The sequence below is a fragment of the Schistocerca cancellata genome, chromosome 6 (assembly GCF_023864275.1).
Source record: "Schistocerca cancellata isolate TAMUIC-IGC-003103 chromosome 6, iqSchCanc2.1, whole genome shotgun sequence".
NCBI classification, from domain to species: domain Eukaryota; kingdom Metazoa; phylum Arthropoda; class Insecta; order Orthoptera; family Acrididae; genus Schistocerca; species Schistocerca cancellata.
In genome coordinates this window covers 434,630,885-434,650,619 of record NC_064631.1, presented here as the reverse complement: position 1 = coordinate 434,650,619, position 19,735 = coordinate 434,630,885, and the positions used below count along the sequence as shown (strand labels likewise).

Genomic DNA, 19,735 nt, shown 5'->3' with positions numbered 1-19,735 from the left:
ATGCGACATGATTTCTGTTGGCTTAATCATGATCCCTACACAAGTTATACGCTGGATGCAGCAGAACTATCCCCCGTCTTCCTCGAGTGGTGATTTCCTAAGTTTAACTAATAGGGTTTCGCGATAAAACCATCGTCTTTCTTCAAAATAGTCTCATTTATGTTTCCTGAGCCCCCTGCTACACTTTCTTATGGTTCACACTACCTTGTTACGATCGTAGCAGTGCGTGCATGAATTATTTCGACATCTGCCGTCTTCTGAATTCGAAAACAATTCCATTGCACAGTGGCAGTACTCTACATGTGGTCGCACTAGCGCCTTGCATGCGGTTTACAAATGCACTGCATCTGCATCTAAATCTACATCTACGTGATTACTCTGCTATTCACAATATAGTGCCTGGCAGAGGGTTCAGTGAACCATCTTCATGCTGTCTCTCTACCGTTCCACTCTCGAACGACACGCGGGAAAAACGAGCACTTAAATTTTTCCGTGCGAGCCCTGATTTCTCTTATTTTATCACGATGGTCATTTCTCCCTATGTAGGTGGGTGCCAACAGAATGTTTTCGAAATCGGAGGAGAAAACTGGTGATTGAAATTTCATGAGAAGATTCCGTCGCAACGAAAAACGCCTTTGTTTTAATGATTGCCACTCCAATTCACGTATCATGTCTGTAATACATCTCCCCTATTTCGCGATAATACAAAACGAGCTCCCCTTCTTTGTACTTTTTCGATGTCATCCGTCAGTCCCACCTGATGTGGATCCCACACCGCACAGCAGCTCCAGAATAGGGCGGACAAGCGTACTGTAAGCAGTCTCTTTGGTAGACCTGTTGCACCTTATAAGTGTTCTGCCAATGAATCGCAGTCTTTGGTTTCCTCTACCCACAATATTATCTATGTGATCGTTCCAATTTAGGTTCATTGTAATCGTAATCCCTCAGTATTTAGTTGAACTTACAGCCTTCAGATTTGTATGACTTATCGCGTAATCGAAATTTAGCTGATTTCTTGTAGTACTCATGTGAATAACTTTGCACTTTTCATTATTCAGGGTCAATTGCCACTTTTCGCACCATACATCTTATCTAAATCATTTTGCAAGTCGTTTTGATCATCTGATGACTTTACAAGACATTCCTTTAACGTAATGAGTTCCATCTGCAAGGAAGTCCTGAATCCAATCGCGAATCTGATTCGATACTCGGTAGGTGAAAGTGGAGAACTGTATCTAATGCCTCTTTGAAGTCAAGAAATACGACATGAATCATGGTGCCGTTGTCTAAGGTGATATGGATCTAGTGAACGAACAGAGAGCGAGTTGAGTGTTGCAACACACTGTTTGCGAAATAGATTTTAGTAGGCTGTTAGCGACTGTCTATCGGTGTACTACAACTTATTGTATGAGGGCGCCGAAAAAACCTGGCTTAAGGCCAGCTATTAACTGCCTAGTGGTGATGGATGAGACGTCGAGAAGGCAGTGCTCACCTGGTAGCTGACCTCCTGCTCGAGGATGGCCCTGTTCTGCTGGTTGCCGGAGCAGCAGGCGAGCAGCGTGGGGAAGAGCAGCGCAGACAGCTCCGGCCTGCTGAAGTAGGCAAGCGGCAGCCCGCACAGCTGCTGCAGCACCGTCGGCGTGTTGCCCGACTGCAACATCATCTGCAGCACCACACGCCGGGTCAGCAATTAAAAACAGGTCTAAAGGCATGGGCTTCTACGGCCAGTGTCAATTTGAATAAAATCCTTTGAGTGTTCGGCAAGGTCATTACAAAACACCCAAGTAACGGCTCTTTAGACGCCTTGAAGAGGACCGCAGGAAAAATGGCAGAAATGTCAGCTTTCTAGTTACTTCAGTGTTTCATAACGAAGCGGCCAAACACTAAAAAGGATTTCACTCACAATAAAAACACTTACCGCACAGCCACCTCTGAGGCTGTGGTGTGGACGTATACAGAGTGTCCATAATTAAAACTGCAGTTTCAAAAGGAAAGACAACCACTGCTCAGTGTGATTTCAGATTGAAACAGCATATTATTGACGCAGGGGGAAAAACAAGGCGTCAGAACATGCACACTAAAAGTTTGCGCCCGAGACGCCCAAATGACTGCCCCCATGACGGATCGCGCTCTGCTGGTAAAGCTCTTTTACAAGAACGTTGACTGTGTGGCAATAGCCCTGCAAAAGTTCCGGAGACGCAAGGTATGAAAAACTGCGTTGATTCGATGTCTGCTAAGGGTCTCGAGAAAATGATTACAAATTTCGAACAATACGGTTTTATTTATTTATTTATTGTAAGTGAAATGTGGCAGAGGGAGGAAAGCACCTGGTCCGGTATTTGACGAAGACGTGGCCACAGCATTGCAGGAGAGGTCGAGCGGTGGTATGCAAACATGCAGTGCATGGGCAAATGCCCGAAAACTGGACATGCCTGACAGCAGGGTACATTAAATCCTACGAAACATCCTGCATTGCTATCCATATAAAATCACCTATTGTCAGGTGTTGCTTTCTGACCACCTTCCAGCAAGACAAATGTTCGCTCTAGATTTTATTTCTCGTAAGGAAGTGGACAATGAATGGCCATGGAACATTCTGTGGACAGACGAATCGCATTTCCATCTCCAAGAACACGTCAATACGCAGAATTGTAGAATATGGGCAAAGAAAAATCCGCACGTACATCAACTGGCACAACTTGGTTCTGTAAAAGTAGCTGTGTGCTGCAGGTTGACGGTTTCATTTATCGTAAGGCCGCATTTTTTCGACGAGGTTAGTCCTGCGGGTCGAGTTACCTGCACCGTCACTGGTAAGCGCAATGAAAGACTTTTGCGCAACAACGTCATTCCAACCCGTGTGGATGTGTGGGTAGGATAATTTTTATGCAAGATGGCGCTAATCCACACATGGAACAGCCGGTGAAGTGGCTGCTGCAGAGGCACTTCGGAAAAGCTAGAATTATCAGCCGTCATTTCCCTACAGCCTGGGGGTTGAGTTGATTTTGGGGAGGAGAACAAACTGCGAAGTCATCGGCCTGATCGGATTAGGGGAGGATGGGGAAGGAAGTCGGCCGTCCCATTTCAAAGGAACCATCCCGGCACGGACACGTGAATGCCGTCACTGGCAATACTGAGAGGCAGAATGTAGAGTTTTTGGAAGAGTCCCCCTTCAACTTGTACTACAATGATGGCCGCGCACGTCCGGCATGCTACCGTGTTGAACACAGTGGGGGGAAACTGCAATGTTAAGCGGCATAGCGAACAATCGCATCGTGTGACGATTTTGGCGCGCCATAAACTATATAACATGCAGTCTTGCCTCCATCGTACTGAGGGCAATCTGAACAGCAACCACTAGAGAAGTTTCAGAGGCTAGGGTATTGCCCACTTCCAGGACGCTCCACATATCATATTCCAACAGGATAAAGCCTGGCCACATATGGCGAGAATATGCAAGACATCTTCGAAGAATACCGTGTACGACCGTTTCCCTGGACTGAACGACCACCTGCCAATTTATCCATCAGGGATGTGAGGGATATAATCGTTCAGCAACCTTTTCATTCCGGTTCTCCCGCAATCATTGTCGATGTTTAGTAGACACGCCTACAAACCACGTGGCAGTCCCTTCCACAGCAGCGTATCCAGGACCTCTTTGATTTCATGCCACGACAACCAGAGGCTCTGATTGCAGCACGTGACAGCTTCACACCACACTGAAAGCTGACAGCCAAACTATATATTTGGTTCTGTAATTTCAATTATTTGTGTATTTTCATGTCCCTAATCTGTGGAATAAATGTAACTTTAATAACATCTCCCCTTCTTGGTGTAGCACTTCACACAAATAGTAGTGTTGATGTTCAAAGGAGCGTGAAATTGGGTCACATGTTCATTGCTGCTGCTGATTTTTCAACAATATTAGGATGTGCGGTTTATAAATACTGACTATTAAAACGGAGGACATTGGTAAAAAGAAAACACTACCGACTAACAGCCACTGCACTTTATGAACAAAAAATGGGAATCTGTGTGTGGTGTGTTCTCGCTGGTTATCGTATCGTAGACATCTTTGACTCCCTTGACACGAATGTAGACGCAGAAGTGTTGCCCATACGATTTGAAAATTTCTACAAACCAATAGCTGACTGCAGGCTTTCTCGGCGAATTTCAGCTATGAAATCTTCTCGGGTTATCAGACAACATTTCATTGAGTTACAATAGCAATATGAAATTTGTTATAGCTTCGCCTGAAGATGATGGATACGGAATCCACTGAAACGTTGCGGCAAGACGACGACGCCACTCGGCTGATAACCCGAGAAGATTTCATAAATCAATAGCTGTTCACGAAGACGTACAACCACAACCAACCAGTACTAGTACTACCACAACTAGGCAACAGATGGTGCGACATGGACCTTAGTTTAATACCCACGAATGGAAAAACATACGTAGGAGAGTGGTATATAAACAGATTTGTGTATCTACTTTTCTTACTGCAAGAGGGAAAAATTTGATTAAAAAAAATCAGCTCTGTTTGCGCTCTGTCTCATTCAGTCTCTAACAGTCTCCGGTTCAACAAGATTTTGAACTATAATCTTTATAACGGGGCTAGAAATGTAATTGCGCAGAAGACATTCCCTGTAAGAAAGAGTGCGCGTTTAGAGAGGTAAAATATTGATTATGCAATTTGTCTTTGTTTCATTAAAGTTAGGTTTTGCAGTTTCACTACAATATGTAGTGAAAATCGACAGTTTTACAGGGTTCGCACGGTATCAGTTGGATGGATGATATAGCTCAGTTGTAATGTTTCCGCGTATGAATGTAGATGTACAGTTAGCAATAATGACGCGCGTAATACCGAAAGCCAGTAGTCTGACGTACACTATGTGACCAAAAGCATCCGGACACCCCAATAAACCTACGTTTTTCATATTAAGTGCATTTTTCTGCCACCTACTTCCAGGTACTCCATACCAGCGACCTCAGTAGTAATTAGACATCGTGAGAGAGCAGAATGGGGCGCTCCGCGGAACTCACGGACTTCGAACGTGGTCAGTTGAATGGGTGTCACTTGTGTCATACGTCTGTATGCGAGATTTCCACACTCCTAAACATCCCTACGTCCACTGTTTCCGATGTGATAGTAAAGTGGAAAGATGAAGGGACACGTACAGCACAAAAGCGTACAGGCCGACCTCGTCTGTTGACTGACAGAGACAGCCGACTATTGAAGACGGTCGTAATGTGTAATAGGCAGACATTTATACAGACCATCACACAGGAATTCCAAAATGCATCAGGATCCACTGCAAGTACTATGACAGTTAGGCGGGAGATAAGAAAACTTGGATTTCACGGTCGAGCGGCTGCTCATAAACCACACATCACTCCGGTAAATGCAAACGACGCCTCGCTTCGTGTAATGAGCGTAAACATTGGACGACTGAACAGTGGAAAAACGTTGTGGGCGTGACAAATCACTGTACACAATATGGCGATCCAATGGCAGGGTGTAGGTATGGCGAATGCCCGGTGAACGTCATCTGCTAGCGTGTTTAGTGCTAACAGTAAAATTCGGAGGCGGTGGTGTGGTCGTGTTTTTCACAGAAGGGGCTTGCACTCGTTGTTTTGCGTGTCACTATCACAGCACAGGCATCCACTGATGTTTTAAGCTTCCAGGTCTTAAAGAGCAATTCGGGGATGGCGACTGCATCTTTCAATACGATCGAGCACCTGTTCATAACGCACGGCCTGTGGCGAAGTGGTTACACGACAATAACATCCCTGTAATTGACTGGCCTGCACAGAGTACTGACTTGAATACCATAAAACACCTTTGGGATGTTATGGAACGCCGACTTCGCGCCAGGCCTCACAGACAGACATCGATACCTCTCCTTTTGGGCTGCCTTTCCCCAAGAAACCTCCCAGCTCCAGATTGAACGTATGCCTGCGAGAGTGGAAGCTGTCATCAAAGCTAAGAGTGGGCCAACACCACACTGAATTTCGGCATTACAGATGGAGAGCACCGCTAACTTGTAAGTCATTTTCAGTCAGGTGTCCGGACACTTTAGATCACATAGTGTACGTATGTTTTCGGCGTCAGAAAATACCATCTAGTTCCAAATTACTAAAGAAACTAAAACTGTCATTTTATTCGTAGTGCTAAGTGTGTATGATGATTTTTAAGCTCTAGTAGTGAAAGAAATATATAAAGAATAAGTATATGGCTTTTATTCTACCCAGAGATTCCTGTTTCCTCCATACCTCCTCGGAAAAGGCTATTTTGTACAGAAATGCTTACACAGGAAACACTGGGCTAATGCCTGAAGTGGCGGTAGTAGTATTATTGTTTCAAATAATATTACGGTTCCTTTTTTGAAACACTGGGAGTTAATCATCCAAATTTGCATTATGGTGAGTGCTGTAGTGAATTTCAGCCTTCCCAAAAAATCACATTACTCAGCATTAAAAATGCGTGACCAGAAGGCTGCACCTCTCATTTTACTGAAATGAGATTAACGGCTAATTATGGGAGTTAATAACGGCGCGCGTGGAGATTCGGGTCCATTTTAAACTCATATAATACATTTTGTACCGTTCATGATGTTACAGGAAAAGCATGATATAATTGTATGCGCATAATAATTCGCCAAAAATTGGCATTATTATCCAGATTTATTATTTCTGATAGCGACGAGAATATCGCACGTGCGTGTTAGATGTACAGGAGGGATAGCTGTCTAAGAAGGGCCTCTTCACGCAACGTTACTCTGTTTTGAGTAAGAACATGTTACATGTTCACAATAACAACAAAAAGATGAGTATCACGTGCAGAGAAATTTAAGTTTTCTTAGTTCGTGCGGCATACCTCTGCATAATGGTAACTAAAGGTACGAAGAAAGACGCTGATGTGGGAAAGGAGCAACCTGTTTTAGCTAAATCTCAACATCAATTCTGCTAATGAACGACTTGCGTTCAGTAAGGACTTGCAGTAGCTATTACGTTCTGTCTGAGAAACCTCGTACGTGAAAGTTCGTCATCGACGAATAACTATCGCTCGTCACGAGACCGTAGCGAACGGCTGTCGGCTATATTTGGAAGGCAGAGCAGAGCCTTAAAATAAGCAGTAGACAACAATGTGTACGAAAGAGGCCACCCATTCAAGGGAATAAAAGACGATTTAGAAATCTTACAAGTGGGAAAGACAGGAAGAAAGTTAGATTTGCTGCAAAATTTCGAAAGTGCCGTTTACGAAAAGAAATCCTACAGCGCTCTTAATGTGCAAATGAAAAACAACAGAACAAGATTCCTTTAACGGCTTTTCGTATTTAATTTAATGCACATGTTTAGTTTTAAGTATTTAGTACTTTGTTGGTGCAATAGCATGTTCTATCCTCTAGTCAGTGTCTTCCACATATTCCTTTCTTCGCAGGTTCCATGGAGAACCACCTCTTCCTTACCTCATCAGTCCCCGCAATTTTCGACCTCTTTCTACAGCACCACATCTCGAACGTTTTGATTCTCTTCTTTTCATGTTTTCCCACAGTCCATGAGTCACTACAATACAAGTCGTGGCTGATGGTCTAGCCGTATACCACCGGAAATCGAGAGGTCGCTGAATCGCATCCCGATTAGACCAGGCCTTTCTCATTCTGCGTTTTAATCAAGCTTTCACCTCACAACGATGTGAGGAGTCGCCAGTAACGACATGTTGTTCGAAAAAGCTAATCCAAAGGCAATAGAGAGTTCTTAAACATTGTTAAGGAACAAGAGGGGCAGGATGTTTATGGTGCCGGTAACACATATGACATGACCGAGCAGTTCTAGGTGCTTCAGTCCGGAACCGCGCGACTGCTACGGTCGCAGGTTCGAATCCTGCCTCAGGCATGGATGTGTGTGATGTGCTTAGGTTAGTTAGGTTTAAGTAGTTCTAAGTTCTAGGGGTATGATGACCTCAGCAGTTAAGTCCCATAGCGCTCAGAGACATTTGAACCATTTTTTGAACACATATGACAAATAAAATGCTTTCCTTAACACGTTTCTCATGCTCTTTCAGTGTCGCTTTCCGTTATAACGTTCTAAACGGGGATCGCACTTCCTTGACTCTGTACAGAAAGGTGTGCAGTATACTCCTGCACCCATTTTCAATAAGCTACCACAAGAATTCAAAAATCTTAGCAGTAATTCACGAGCTTTCAAATTTAAAATGAAGAGTTTCCTCATGGGGCGCTCCTTTTATTCTGTCAAGGAGTTCCTTGAAAAATTAAGCTGATTTTTGTGTTATACTCTTGGCTCCATTTACATTAACTTATGGCGAGTGGTTTTTCTTTGATTAATAAACTTTTTATTTTATCATTTATTACTTTTATGTTGTGATTTCATATAATGACACGTTCCCTGACCTGGAGATTTGCTCCTCAATTTGGACCCACGGGGACGGGTGAAACAAATATGAATAAAAGATTCCACGTTGAACTGTTGGTCCCGACGTGACGTCCGCTAGAAACACTTGCATCAGGCCACTGAGTCACACAACGTAATTGTTATTCCTACTATACAATCCTGTGCTTCAGACGTACAGTCTCTCAAATTTCTTCCTAGATTACGACGTATGTTTGATAGAAGCAGACGTATCCTGGCCAGAAACGCCCTCTTTGTCTGTGCTAATCTGCTTCTTATGTCCTCCTTGCTTTGTGCGGCATGTGTTATTTTGTTTCTAAAGTAGCAAATTCCATCATTTCGTCTACTTCGTACCCCGCGATTTTTATGTTCAGGTTATCGCTAATCTCATTTCTGCTGCTCCTTATGAGTTTTATCTTTCTAGGATTTACTTTCTACCCATATTCTGTACTCATTAGAATGTTCGTTCCCTTCGACAAGTTCTGTGATTCTTCTTCACTTTCAGTGACGGTTGTCACTGGTAACTCGTACTGAGTACATAAAGAAGAATGCCCTACTGGTTCGCTGCAAGACATCACAAGAGTGAGTAACTAAACTGCAAGATACCAAAAGGGAAAAAGCATCCATCTGACCAAAAATGCACAGACGCTTAGACACGTAGCAGTATTGTTGGCTTATTTCCATGGCTAAGTTATTAGCAATTTTTCCAGTGTCATTTCCACGTCTGTGCCGGCAAATGTGAGTTCAACAACAAACAGTAATTTTGAAACATTTTCAACGGACGTTGAAGACAGAGTTATTATCTTCCTTTTATTTGCGGCAGAAAATATTATTATTGTATCGGACATTCTCGAAGAACGCTGGCCTAAGCGTAATGAGTAAAATACCATTACTGACAATTTACTACGTTTACTGATTTTCCTCTTTTTGATGGTAGGAGTTTTTAAGATACTGGTGCTTAGTTGCAGTTATTTTCGCTCAATCTAAAAAGAAATGATACGCAGGTGACATGACATTTTTACGTTTAGTGTATAAATATTTGTTAAACACACATTCATTTCTTGTTGGTTTCGCTAACATGGAGACAAACATAAATAAATTCAATTTCACTCAAAAAAAAAAATTAACTCAGAAGGATTAAATAAACAGAAATACAGCTGGCTTATTAAAAATTAATGAGACAGCTACCCTTACCCACATCATTTTTTTAAAGAAGGAAATCATAGCAGCTAAAGGAACGATAAGACGGGAGTGTTACTGAATAGTCACCTGTATCAATATATACTGTAAAAGGTAACAGCAATTCAAATGCAACGAACTTAATAATGCTTTGCTGCGCCATAATTACCGAAAAAAGTAATATTCATTACTTACATCGTGGCTGTGGATTAAATTACTTGAAGAAACACAGTAACTAGAGCCTTTTTACTTAACTTTATTTATATTAAGAAGCTTTTTCTGTTTTACCCAGCCTCATTTTCATCTTATCATTATGACATTTACATCGACTGAATTTTCAACACAGCAACCGGCGTGGTCGAAATAGCAATTTTTTAAGCTACCACGTTTTCAGAGTCGTACATCCGCGTCTAATTTACTGTTAGGTGCAATTTTTTGTTTTCTTTTTTTATACTGGAAAATACTCTAAGGCCAAATTAATTTTCGTTTATTTGCGGAAACTACTTGTGAAATCAGTTGTATTTGTAGGTTATACTGTCGACCATGAAACATGTTATACAGCATTGAAAAAAATGGTTCAAATGGCTCTGATCACTATGGGATTAAACATCTGTGGTCATCAGTCCCCTAGAACTTAGAACTACTTAAACATAACTAACCTAAGGACATCACACACATCCATGTCCGAGGCAGGATTCGAACCTGCGACCGTAGCGCATTGAGGGGAAAAAAAAAATGAAGCCACACAGTATACGTCCATTGCTTCACCTACCATGTGTACTGTAGCGAGTAGCATTAGGATATTCTACAAACAGACTTTCACCTGTTCAGATTAGTGGAACACAAGTAAATGCCGACATACTGATATTATGGCTCTGAGCACTATGGGACTTAACTGCTTAGGTCATCAGTCCCCTAGAACTTAGAACTACTTAAACCTAACTAAACTAAGGACATCATACACATCCGTGCCCGAGGCAGGATTCGAACCTGCGACCGTAGCGGTCGCGCGGTTCCAGACTGTAGCGCCTAGAACCGCTCGGCCACACCGGCCGGCATACTGATATTAAAATGACGGCATTATCATTTAGTATATTGTAAGGCAGACATTAGATTATCTCTACCTGGTGAAGCAGTAGCTGTTTGTTTAGTAATAACACAATGATAACTATGGTGGCGTGAATGATAAAGTAACTTGTCATATATCAAATATAAGACTGTACTAAATCGAAGGCCCAGATTTTTAGACGAGATATAAAAGATGGTGATGAAAATGTATTACGTCAACTGAGAAGGATAAAAACCTGAAATAAGTCTTGGCATAAATAAAGGTATCTAAAAGGTAGCTGGTTGCTGTAATTCTTCAAATAAGTACGTCTGTTTAGCCTATAAACAGTGGAATCAGAAACCTTTGTGACCGCTCTAAGATGGGGCGCAATACCAGTGGAGATCGTAAATACTCGTATTTCAAAGTGGAGTTTTAGACTGTGATTTTCAGTTAGAACTTGGAGGCAAACTGGAAACTATTTTCTGTGGAATTCTTTTTATTTCACAGAAGCAGTTATTTTGACGCACGTCGCTTTTTGAGAGCTAATAAAAGTATACTTCAAATTTCTCGTGTGGCCTTGGCAGAAAATGGCATTTACAATGCTATATTTCGAAAACAGTGACCACAAGGAAAACTGCAAAATCTTAACCAGTTTGCCACATGAGAGAAAGCTGTCTGGCTTACAAATAATGAATCGGATGGTGATCTGACACTCACTGAAGATACTTTGTAACTAATGCGAAATGCGTTTAGATGAACAATTAAATACTTAATGTGCAGCGTGCAAACGGCGATTTTCCTTTGTAATACTGCAGTTTAAAAGCATGCTTACGTCTGTCACAAGAGGGGGAGAGGCCGCGGGGGATTGATGGTCAAGTGTTAATGCAGTGTATCCGCAATTCGCAATAGAAATCAGATGTTTCCCCCGATTAGAAGACTGTTGATTCCCTAACCATCCTTGTCAATTTCGAGCATAATTTCTCTTCTAATTATCTCGCGTCAATAGAATGTTAAAACCTAAACTTTATTCCCCTGCGTCTCTTACTTCACAAAATGTTTTTTAATGTTACATAAACTCTTCTTTAGACGGCAAACTTGAACAAAGCATTGAACCGATTGTAGACAGAATCGTTCCACGGGATTAAATTAAACGAATAATAGTGCCTGTAGTAATCCAATTGGTTCAAATGGCTCTGAGCACTATGGGACTCAACATCTTAGGTCATAAGTCCCCTAGAACTTAGAACTACTTAAACCTAACTAACCTAAAGACATCACACACATCCATGCCCGAGGCAGGATTCGAACCTGCGACCGTAGCAGTCCCGCGGTTCCGGACTGCAGCGCCAGAACCGCTAGACCACCGCGGCCGGCAGTAATCCAATTGTATCACGTAAATATTACTCTGTCTGGACCATGAAGGCTATTTTCGATCTATCTTTACCACTATGGCGGTTTGCAAGTGTATCCAATTGGAGTATAAGTAAGTAATACAAATTGACAGAGTTAGTTAATTCCTTCAACCGTCCGACAGTTCCTTCATTAGTTACCGCACTAATCAATTCACACACACACACACACACACACACACACACACACACACACACACACACACACATATATATATATATATATATATATATATATATATATATATAATTTTGTGTGTGTGTGTGTGTGTGTGTGTGTGTGTGTGTGTGTGTGTCAGGCGACCATCGCTGTGGAGTGAAAAAGTAGCGTACCCGCGACGCGTGAATTCCCAGATTATATTCATCCATATATGAAAATGAGAGGATTTAGCGACTTGCAACAAACTTTACACGTAATTGCAAATCTTCGCGAATTTTTCTCTCTCTGACAACTCCTACAAAATGATGAAAGATTTTTCTCGCGCACGACTTTTCCGCTGTCCGTGCAGTAAAAGTACCGCATGAGGCATGACGTTATAATTTACCACTTCTTTACTACCACCTGTATTCGCGATACATTTTAGACTCAGGATGCACATACACCACTGAAAGTAAGTGCAAAATTATATCATTGTACTACACATAGTTCAGGAGATACGTCATAAACAGTGAGGTGCGTGAAAAACTGTCACATGAAGCATGACGTTTAAATTTATTACTTCTTTGCTACTAATTCCATTCGCAATAAATTTCGCAGGCAGTATCCACATACGCCGCTGAATGCATCTACAACATTATGTCACTGTATAACACACATTTCAGGAGATATGACGTCACAAACATTAAGCATAAGGTCAGACGCTGCGTGGTTCGGGTGCGGACGCACAGCTAAAAATATATACCCGGGCAACGAAGGGTTTCTCCGCTAGTATAATTCTAAATATAGTAAAGTCTACTACAAGCCAGAGGGAGTAGTTGTTCCCCCTACTTCTCAGAAAGACCATGTTAACTTATGCAAAAGTGATGAAGCTACGTAAATGCAATAACTAAGACGTGACATGTCAGTATTTTTTACAATAATAGGTGTTTATTTAAAATTATAAAATAAAAAAGATGAGTGCAAATACAAATCGCAGTGCGTCATATGTTACAGAAATTTCTTCAAGTCAGTTACTTTGAATGCGTCACGTGTTCTTTGCCCAAATAGTTCTTTCAGAAAGCGTGTTTAACCCACAAATGAAGCTTGGAGTTGCACTGAGGTGGTGAGGCAGACAGAAAAGGGGAAAGTCGGAGAAAGATATGTTCCATTTGAAGATGGGACGCCTATCACACCCGATTTCTGCAGCTATATGCGGCGTGTGGCGCGAGTCTAGACACGACGTATGAACAGTCTGTTAACAGCTATGGTCACGCTCAAATATTGTCACCGATTTGTTCGTACAGTGTTTGCACAGTCGAACTGTTGCGTGTGAATGTATCTCCGACTGATCAATTTGTCTGTGTTACTCTCTGTCTTCGATCTGAGCGAAGTCTGGTGCCGCTTGAATTGACGCAAACCAGATGATGTACCTTAGTACTTCATATATGGCACAACGATGTTTCGGGAATTATGTGGTTCAACAATGAAGGTGATAAAACATCAGAAAATTTCAGGTCAGCATAGTTTCTGCCAGTTGCCACATACCTCAATGTTCTTTTAGTCTTTCATAAGCTCTTACCGATTTTGTGATTACAGTGTCATTTCTTCTTGTAATACAATGCACCTACACGAAGAATGTCACTTTGTCCTACGTAGTTCAATCAGTCCCACTTTTCGAAATTTAACTCCTTCAAAATATTAACATGCGAAAGCTTTACACATTTCTTCTCCGTAATGATCTTTTTCTTTTTATAACCTTCGAAATTATAGTACTAGAGAGAATTGTTATCTTATAAGCAAATTAAATAAATTTTCCTACGACCAAAAAATATTCTGCACTCTGTAACTACTGATTCAGGAGTGTGCAAAAGCTACACTGTGGTTGGGAGACGTAAATGCTAACTGAATACTGCACACCAGTTGTATGGAGACGCCCGCATCTCGTGGTCGTGCGGTAGCGTTCTCGCTTCCCACGCCCGGGTTCGATTCCCGGCGGGGTCAGGGATTTTCTCTGCCTCGTGATGGCTGGGTGTTGTGTGCTGTCCTTAGGTTAGTTAGGTTTAAGTAGTTCTAAGTTCTAGGGGACTGATGACCAGAGCTGTTAAGTCCCATAGTGCTCAGAGCCATTTGAACCATTTTGTATGGAGACGGTAGTTGCAAATACGGTCCTCTCGCGCAAACCTTTAGCGTATAAACCGCCTTTTACAGATAGATAGGTGTGTAGTTAACATGACTGCACGTCACGAGTTTGAACTTGCGGTGATGCATGGGCCACAGCAGTAGGAGATTATACAAGAATTCAGGCTTCCAGGGTCAGCTGTGTCTAGTGCGAAGCATCATCATCACAGATACTATGTTTCCTTCTAAGCGAACCGCCGCACATGATGACCTCGGACATGACGCAGCCTCCGCGGAGCCATACGGAGCGATCGACGGAGCACTGCAAGACAAATGTACTGGATAGGCTTCAGCAGCCGACGACCGACGTCACATCCAGTACCTTCCCATGACTTCTTGCAAATCAGTGCACTACAAAGAGGTTAGAAACTTGCAACTGTCATGATCATGTAAGTTATTTACAAAGTAAGGGACTCTTTCACACACTTAAAACTCGCTATTTAAGTTGAAATTGGAGTTTGTAGAGTGTTTTACGTGCAGTTGTAGTTTATGCAGTGCAATGTTCGCCACTGAAAAACTGCATTGCAACTGCGGAAAGGAAATCCGCTTAGAGTAAAACAATAATTTGAGACTAGATTCTACTTTTCCACGCGTTTGTTTTATGCCAGCCGACCGTAGTGGTCATGCAATCGGTGCCGGAGACGGAAGGGCAAAGCCTTTTGCAGTGGGACCAGGTAAATGAAGGTTAGCGAGCGGACACACGTGTAGCGATGGGGGCTTCCGGAGAACTGCCCGCAGGTGCTTGAGGCGCGTCTCTCTGTCTTGCAACGGTCGCCAACACCTGCTACTGGCCGCCCGCTCCGTGACACCGAGGTGACCTTCAGCAAGTACAACCGGGCCCCAGCACCGAGTTACGGTTGCTCCACATTACACCTACCACAGGCAATGTAATTAACTACTGTATCCTTTGGGTATTTCTGATAATTTTAAAAAAGTGTGTCGGACCAGGATTCTAATTTACATCAATACTCCGCAAGTAATCTTATGATGTGTGGCCGACTTTGTCACGAGCAAGTCGTCGAAGTCACATCAAATAAAACGGCACCGACTAGGCGGTCAAACAACACTCAGAGCCGTCTCTCGGTCAAAACTGCCATAAGATAATTGCCTCATCCACCTGAGAACGGTGCGCGGGAAAAACGATTTCTGGTAACCTTTCACGCGAGCTCGAATCTCTCTAACTTTACCTTCATAGTGTTTTCACGAGATATACGTAGGACTGAACAACGCACTGGCTGATATAGCGATATTTTTTCTACACAATATCGCTATACAACGGCGGTGTATTTTACCTCGATATATCGACGTGTTAATATCGACATGGCCATATCGAGGGTCGATATTTTAATTTCAATTATATTTTTTTCGGCATTTTCGGTAAATATTTGAAATTGTTCTTTTAAAACTGTAGCAGAACATAATTTTATTTTCATTACTTGAAGGAGTCTAACTACTTTTTGAGCTTTCATCAAGTCCAGTTTTTCTCTTTGACTGTGTAAATCAAGTATAGATGGCACAAAGTAGTAGTCCGATTGCACAGGGGCGTGGCGCTGTGAATGGAATAACATCTTTTCCGATATGAGGAAACAGCACACCACAATTTTAACGCGACTAGTGTGCTATTTCTTCACTTCAACAATCTTAAAAAACAATGGCTGAAAATGGTGAACGAAAACCTCAATGACAAGATCGCTCTTTGCGGTGGGCGGAGACATGTCAGGGAAAATGCTGACGTAATAGTCCGGTACGGCGACATTTTCTCCGTCGATATATAGATATATCGATACATTTTTTGATATATCGTCGGCCGACAATGTTTTTTTTTTTTTAAAATATCGCTATATCGGATTCCCGATATTTTCAAAAATACACTCCTGGAAATTGAAATAAGAACACCGTGAATTCATTGTCCCAGGAAGGGAAACTTTATTGACACATTCCTGGGGTCAGATACATCACATGATCACACTGACAGAACCACAGGCACATAGACACAGGCAACAGAGCATGCACAATGTCGGCACTAGTACAGTGTATATCCACCTTTCGCAGCAATGCAGGCTGCTATTCTCCCATGGAGACGATCGTAGAGATGCTGGATGTAGTCCTGTGGAACGGCTTGCCATGCCATTTCCACCTGGCGCCTCAGTTGGACCAGCGTTCGTGCTGGACGTGCAGACCGCGTGAGACGACGCTTCATCCAGTCCCAAACATGCTCAATGGGGGACAGATCCGGAGATCTTGCTGGCCATGGTAGTTGACTTACACCTTCTAGAGCACGTTGGGTGGCACGGGATACATGCGGACGTGCATTGTCCTGTTGGAACAGCAAGTTCCCTTGCCGGTCTAGGAATGGTAGAACGATGGGTTCGATGACGGTTTGGATGTACCGTGCACTATTCAGTGTCCCCTCGACGATCACCAGTGGTGTACGGCCAGTGTAGGAGATCGCTCCCCACACCATGATGCCGGGTGTTGGCCCTGTGTGCCTCGGTCGTATGCAGTCCTGATTGTGGCGCTCACCTGCACGGCGCCAAACACGCATACGACCATCATTGGCACCAAGGCAGAAGCGACTCTCATCGCTGAAGACGACACGTCTCCATTCGTCCCTCCATTCACGCCTGTCGCGACACCACTGGAGGCGGGCTGCACGATGTTGGGGCGTGAGCGGAAGACGGCCTAACGGTGTGCGGGACCGTAGCCCAGCTTCATGGAGACGGTTGCGAATGCTCCTCGCCGATACCCCAGGAGCAACAGTGTCCCTAATTTGCTGGGAAGTGGCGGTGCGGTCCCCTACGGCACTGCGTAGGATCCTACGGTCTTGGCGTGCATCCGTGCGTCGCTGCGGTCCGGTCCCAGGTCGACGGGCACGTGCACCTTCCGCCGACCACTGGCGACAACATCAACGTACTGTGGAGACCTCACGCCCCACGTGTTGAGCAATTCGGCGGTACGTCCACCCGGCCTCCCGCATGCCCACTATACGGCCTCGCTCAAAGTCCGTCAACTGCACATACGGTTCACGTCCACGCTGTCACGGCATGCTACCAGTGTTAAAGACTGCGATGGAGCTCCGTATGCCACGGCAAACTGGCTGACACTGACGGCGGCGGTGCACAAATGCTGCGCAGCTAGCGCCATTCGACGGCCAACACCGCGGTTCCTGGTGTGTCCACTGTGCCGTGCGTGTGATCATTGCTTGTATAGCCCTCTCGCAGTGTCCGGAGCAAGTATGGTGGGTCTGACACACCGGTGTCAATGTGTTCTTTTTCCATTTCCAGGAGTGTATCAACAGTCCTAGGTGATTCTTCTACGAAAGTACGCTCTCAGAGTTTTAACAGTAAACCAAAGCGCACAACGCCTCTCTTGTAACGTCTGCAATTGCTGTGCGCTGAGTATCTCCTTGTTGCTTGTGACTAAGAATCGGTCTAAGGAGGTCTTTGTAAGGTATTTCTTACAGGGGTGGACTACGTTTCCTGAGGATTCTTCCAATGAATCTCAAGTTCGCGCCTGCCTTTCTTGCCATTTGTTTTGTGGTCTTTCCACTTCAAATCATTCTGTACGCGTACACCCCCACATACGGGTATGTGACTGTTCAGCAATCATGCAAACATATAATAACGGGCCTTTCTGCGTGATTATGCTCTAGATGTTACGGTTTATGTTGAGTGTCAACTGCCAGTCCCTGCACGATGCATCGATCCTCTGTAGGTCTTCCAGCATTTCCGGACAACTTTCTAGCGTTTCTCTTTCTCTGTATACAACAGTATTACCTGCGAACAGTCTCTTGGAGCCTCCTACGTTATTCACTAGTCTATCTATACATGTAGTGAATAGTGATGGTTGAATACTCACTACCGTGTACGCCCAAATTTACTTTTACTTCTAAAGGTTTCTCTCCGTTAAGAATAAACAGCTGAACGAGACTCAAAGCGTCAACATGTAATTAGCTCGTGTCCATTTTAAATCCCATCTTAAGCTGGCAAACACATATACTCTCCACTAAAGAGTAAACAAATAAGCGTTGTGTGGCTCCAGCCTGGGCAGCCTTTCTATTTCACCCTGGTCTGGTGTTTTTCGGGTTAGTTTTGTTGCTCATTTTATCAAGCCGCTTCTCAGAACATATTTTACGAGGTGACTTCAAAAAGTAAATTATGCAGTATTATGACAGCCCAAGTAATTGTTATTGAATGTTGCACTGCACTTCAAAGTGAAATATCTATATGACTTTTCAGTATGTCGCCAAGTCTCCGTAAACAACGGTCACATTGTTCCACCAATCGTTCAATTCCTCGACGATAGAAATCCACTCCTTGGTCACGCAGCCATACGCGAAGTACTGTGTGAACGTCCTAATCGAAAATGTGTGACTGCTGCCAATCAGTTTTTCGATTGCCTGGACATAGTCGTCTGTTGGACATAGTCGTCTGTTGTCGATATCGATTGTCTTCCTTCCCGATCAGCATCACACGCGTCTGTGCGATCTTTGTCATATTATTGGTACCATTTCACTACATAGCATTTGGCCCACATATTGTCAGAATTTCCGTGTGAATCTGTAAGCAATTTAAACGTTTAGCCCACAAGAATTATATTTTGACCGCAAGAATTATACTAGCCCCCGTACTTCAACTTCGGAAAAAGTTTTCGTTTGCCGCAACATTCCAATCCCACACTGCGATGCAGCTGTTGTCCTTACCGCAGCGGATCTGTCTCTGTCTCTGTACTCACTTCCGTCAATGTGCCCTTCTTACTGCGCAACTGTCTTACCGTGAGACGACATATGTAACTTACTTTCTGATATCCCTACCTAAGTTACATAATTACTACCGATATCCGTAGTTTTTTCATAGAGCTGCTGCCCCTGAACTTTCAACTACTTTACACAGCTCTCGAACATCACTCTCTTTTACAATAGTTTTGGTGCAGAGGATATATCAGATATAAATGGCAGTCGCCATATGCAAGACCTAACCTGTATGAAAGATGCAACAAATGTACGTCGATAATTCCAGCTACACACGGTCAGCTACGCATGCACGTCTGGTAGTGTAACCCGCCGTCTGTTTAGGATAGCACGGTGCGGATTTTGTTAGATCTTGAAGTACTAGCATTACTCCCTCATGGCAGAAGTTTGACGAGAAGCGGTATCGCTTAGTCTCAAAGAATGCCTTCCTGATCCTTCTGTGCGAAGTTTCTGTTTATTTGATAATGTAATTTCTTGTGGAGACATGTCATTAACAGTGATTTATTCTTGTGTGTGTGTGTGTGTGTGTGTGTGTGTGTGTGTGTGTGTGTGTGTGTGAGTGTAAATGGAGGGGGGGGGGGCAGACGGCGGGTGGTTGGATGGGCGTGTCGGGGTTCAGACGG

At 43.4% G+C, this 19,735-nt stretch overlaps 1 protein-coding gene across 5 annotated transcripts in view; it reads right to left on the bottom strand.

Annotated features, from left to right (window-relative positions):
• LOC126088119 (S phase cyclin A-associated protein in the endoplasmic reticulum) overlaps positions 1-19,735 on the bottom strand; it is a 581,441-nt gene that overhangs the window by 24,144 nt on the left and 537,562 nt on the right. For all 5 annotated transcript variants that reach the window (XM_049906219.1, XM_049906218.1, XM_049906220.1 and 2 more), the window contains one exon: positions 1,493-1,663. In XM_049906219.1, the coding sequence (XP_049762176.1) occupies positions 1,493-1,663 (171 nt within the window). The remainder of the gene's footprint in view (positions 1-1,492; positions 1,664-19,735) is intronic.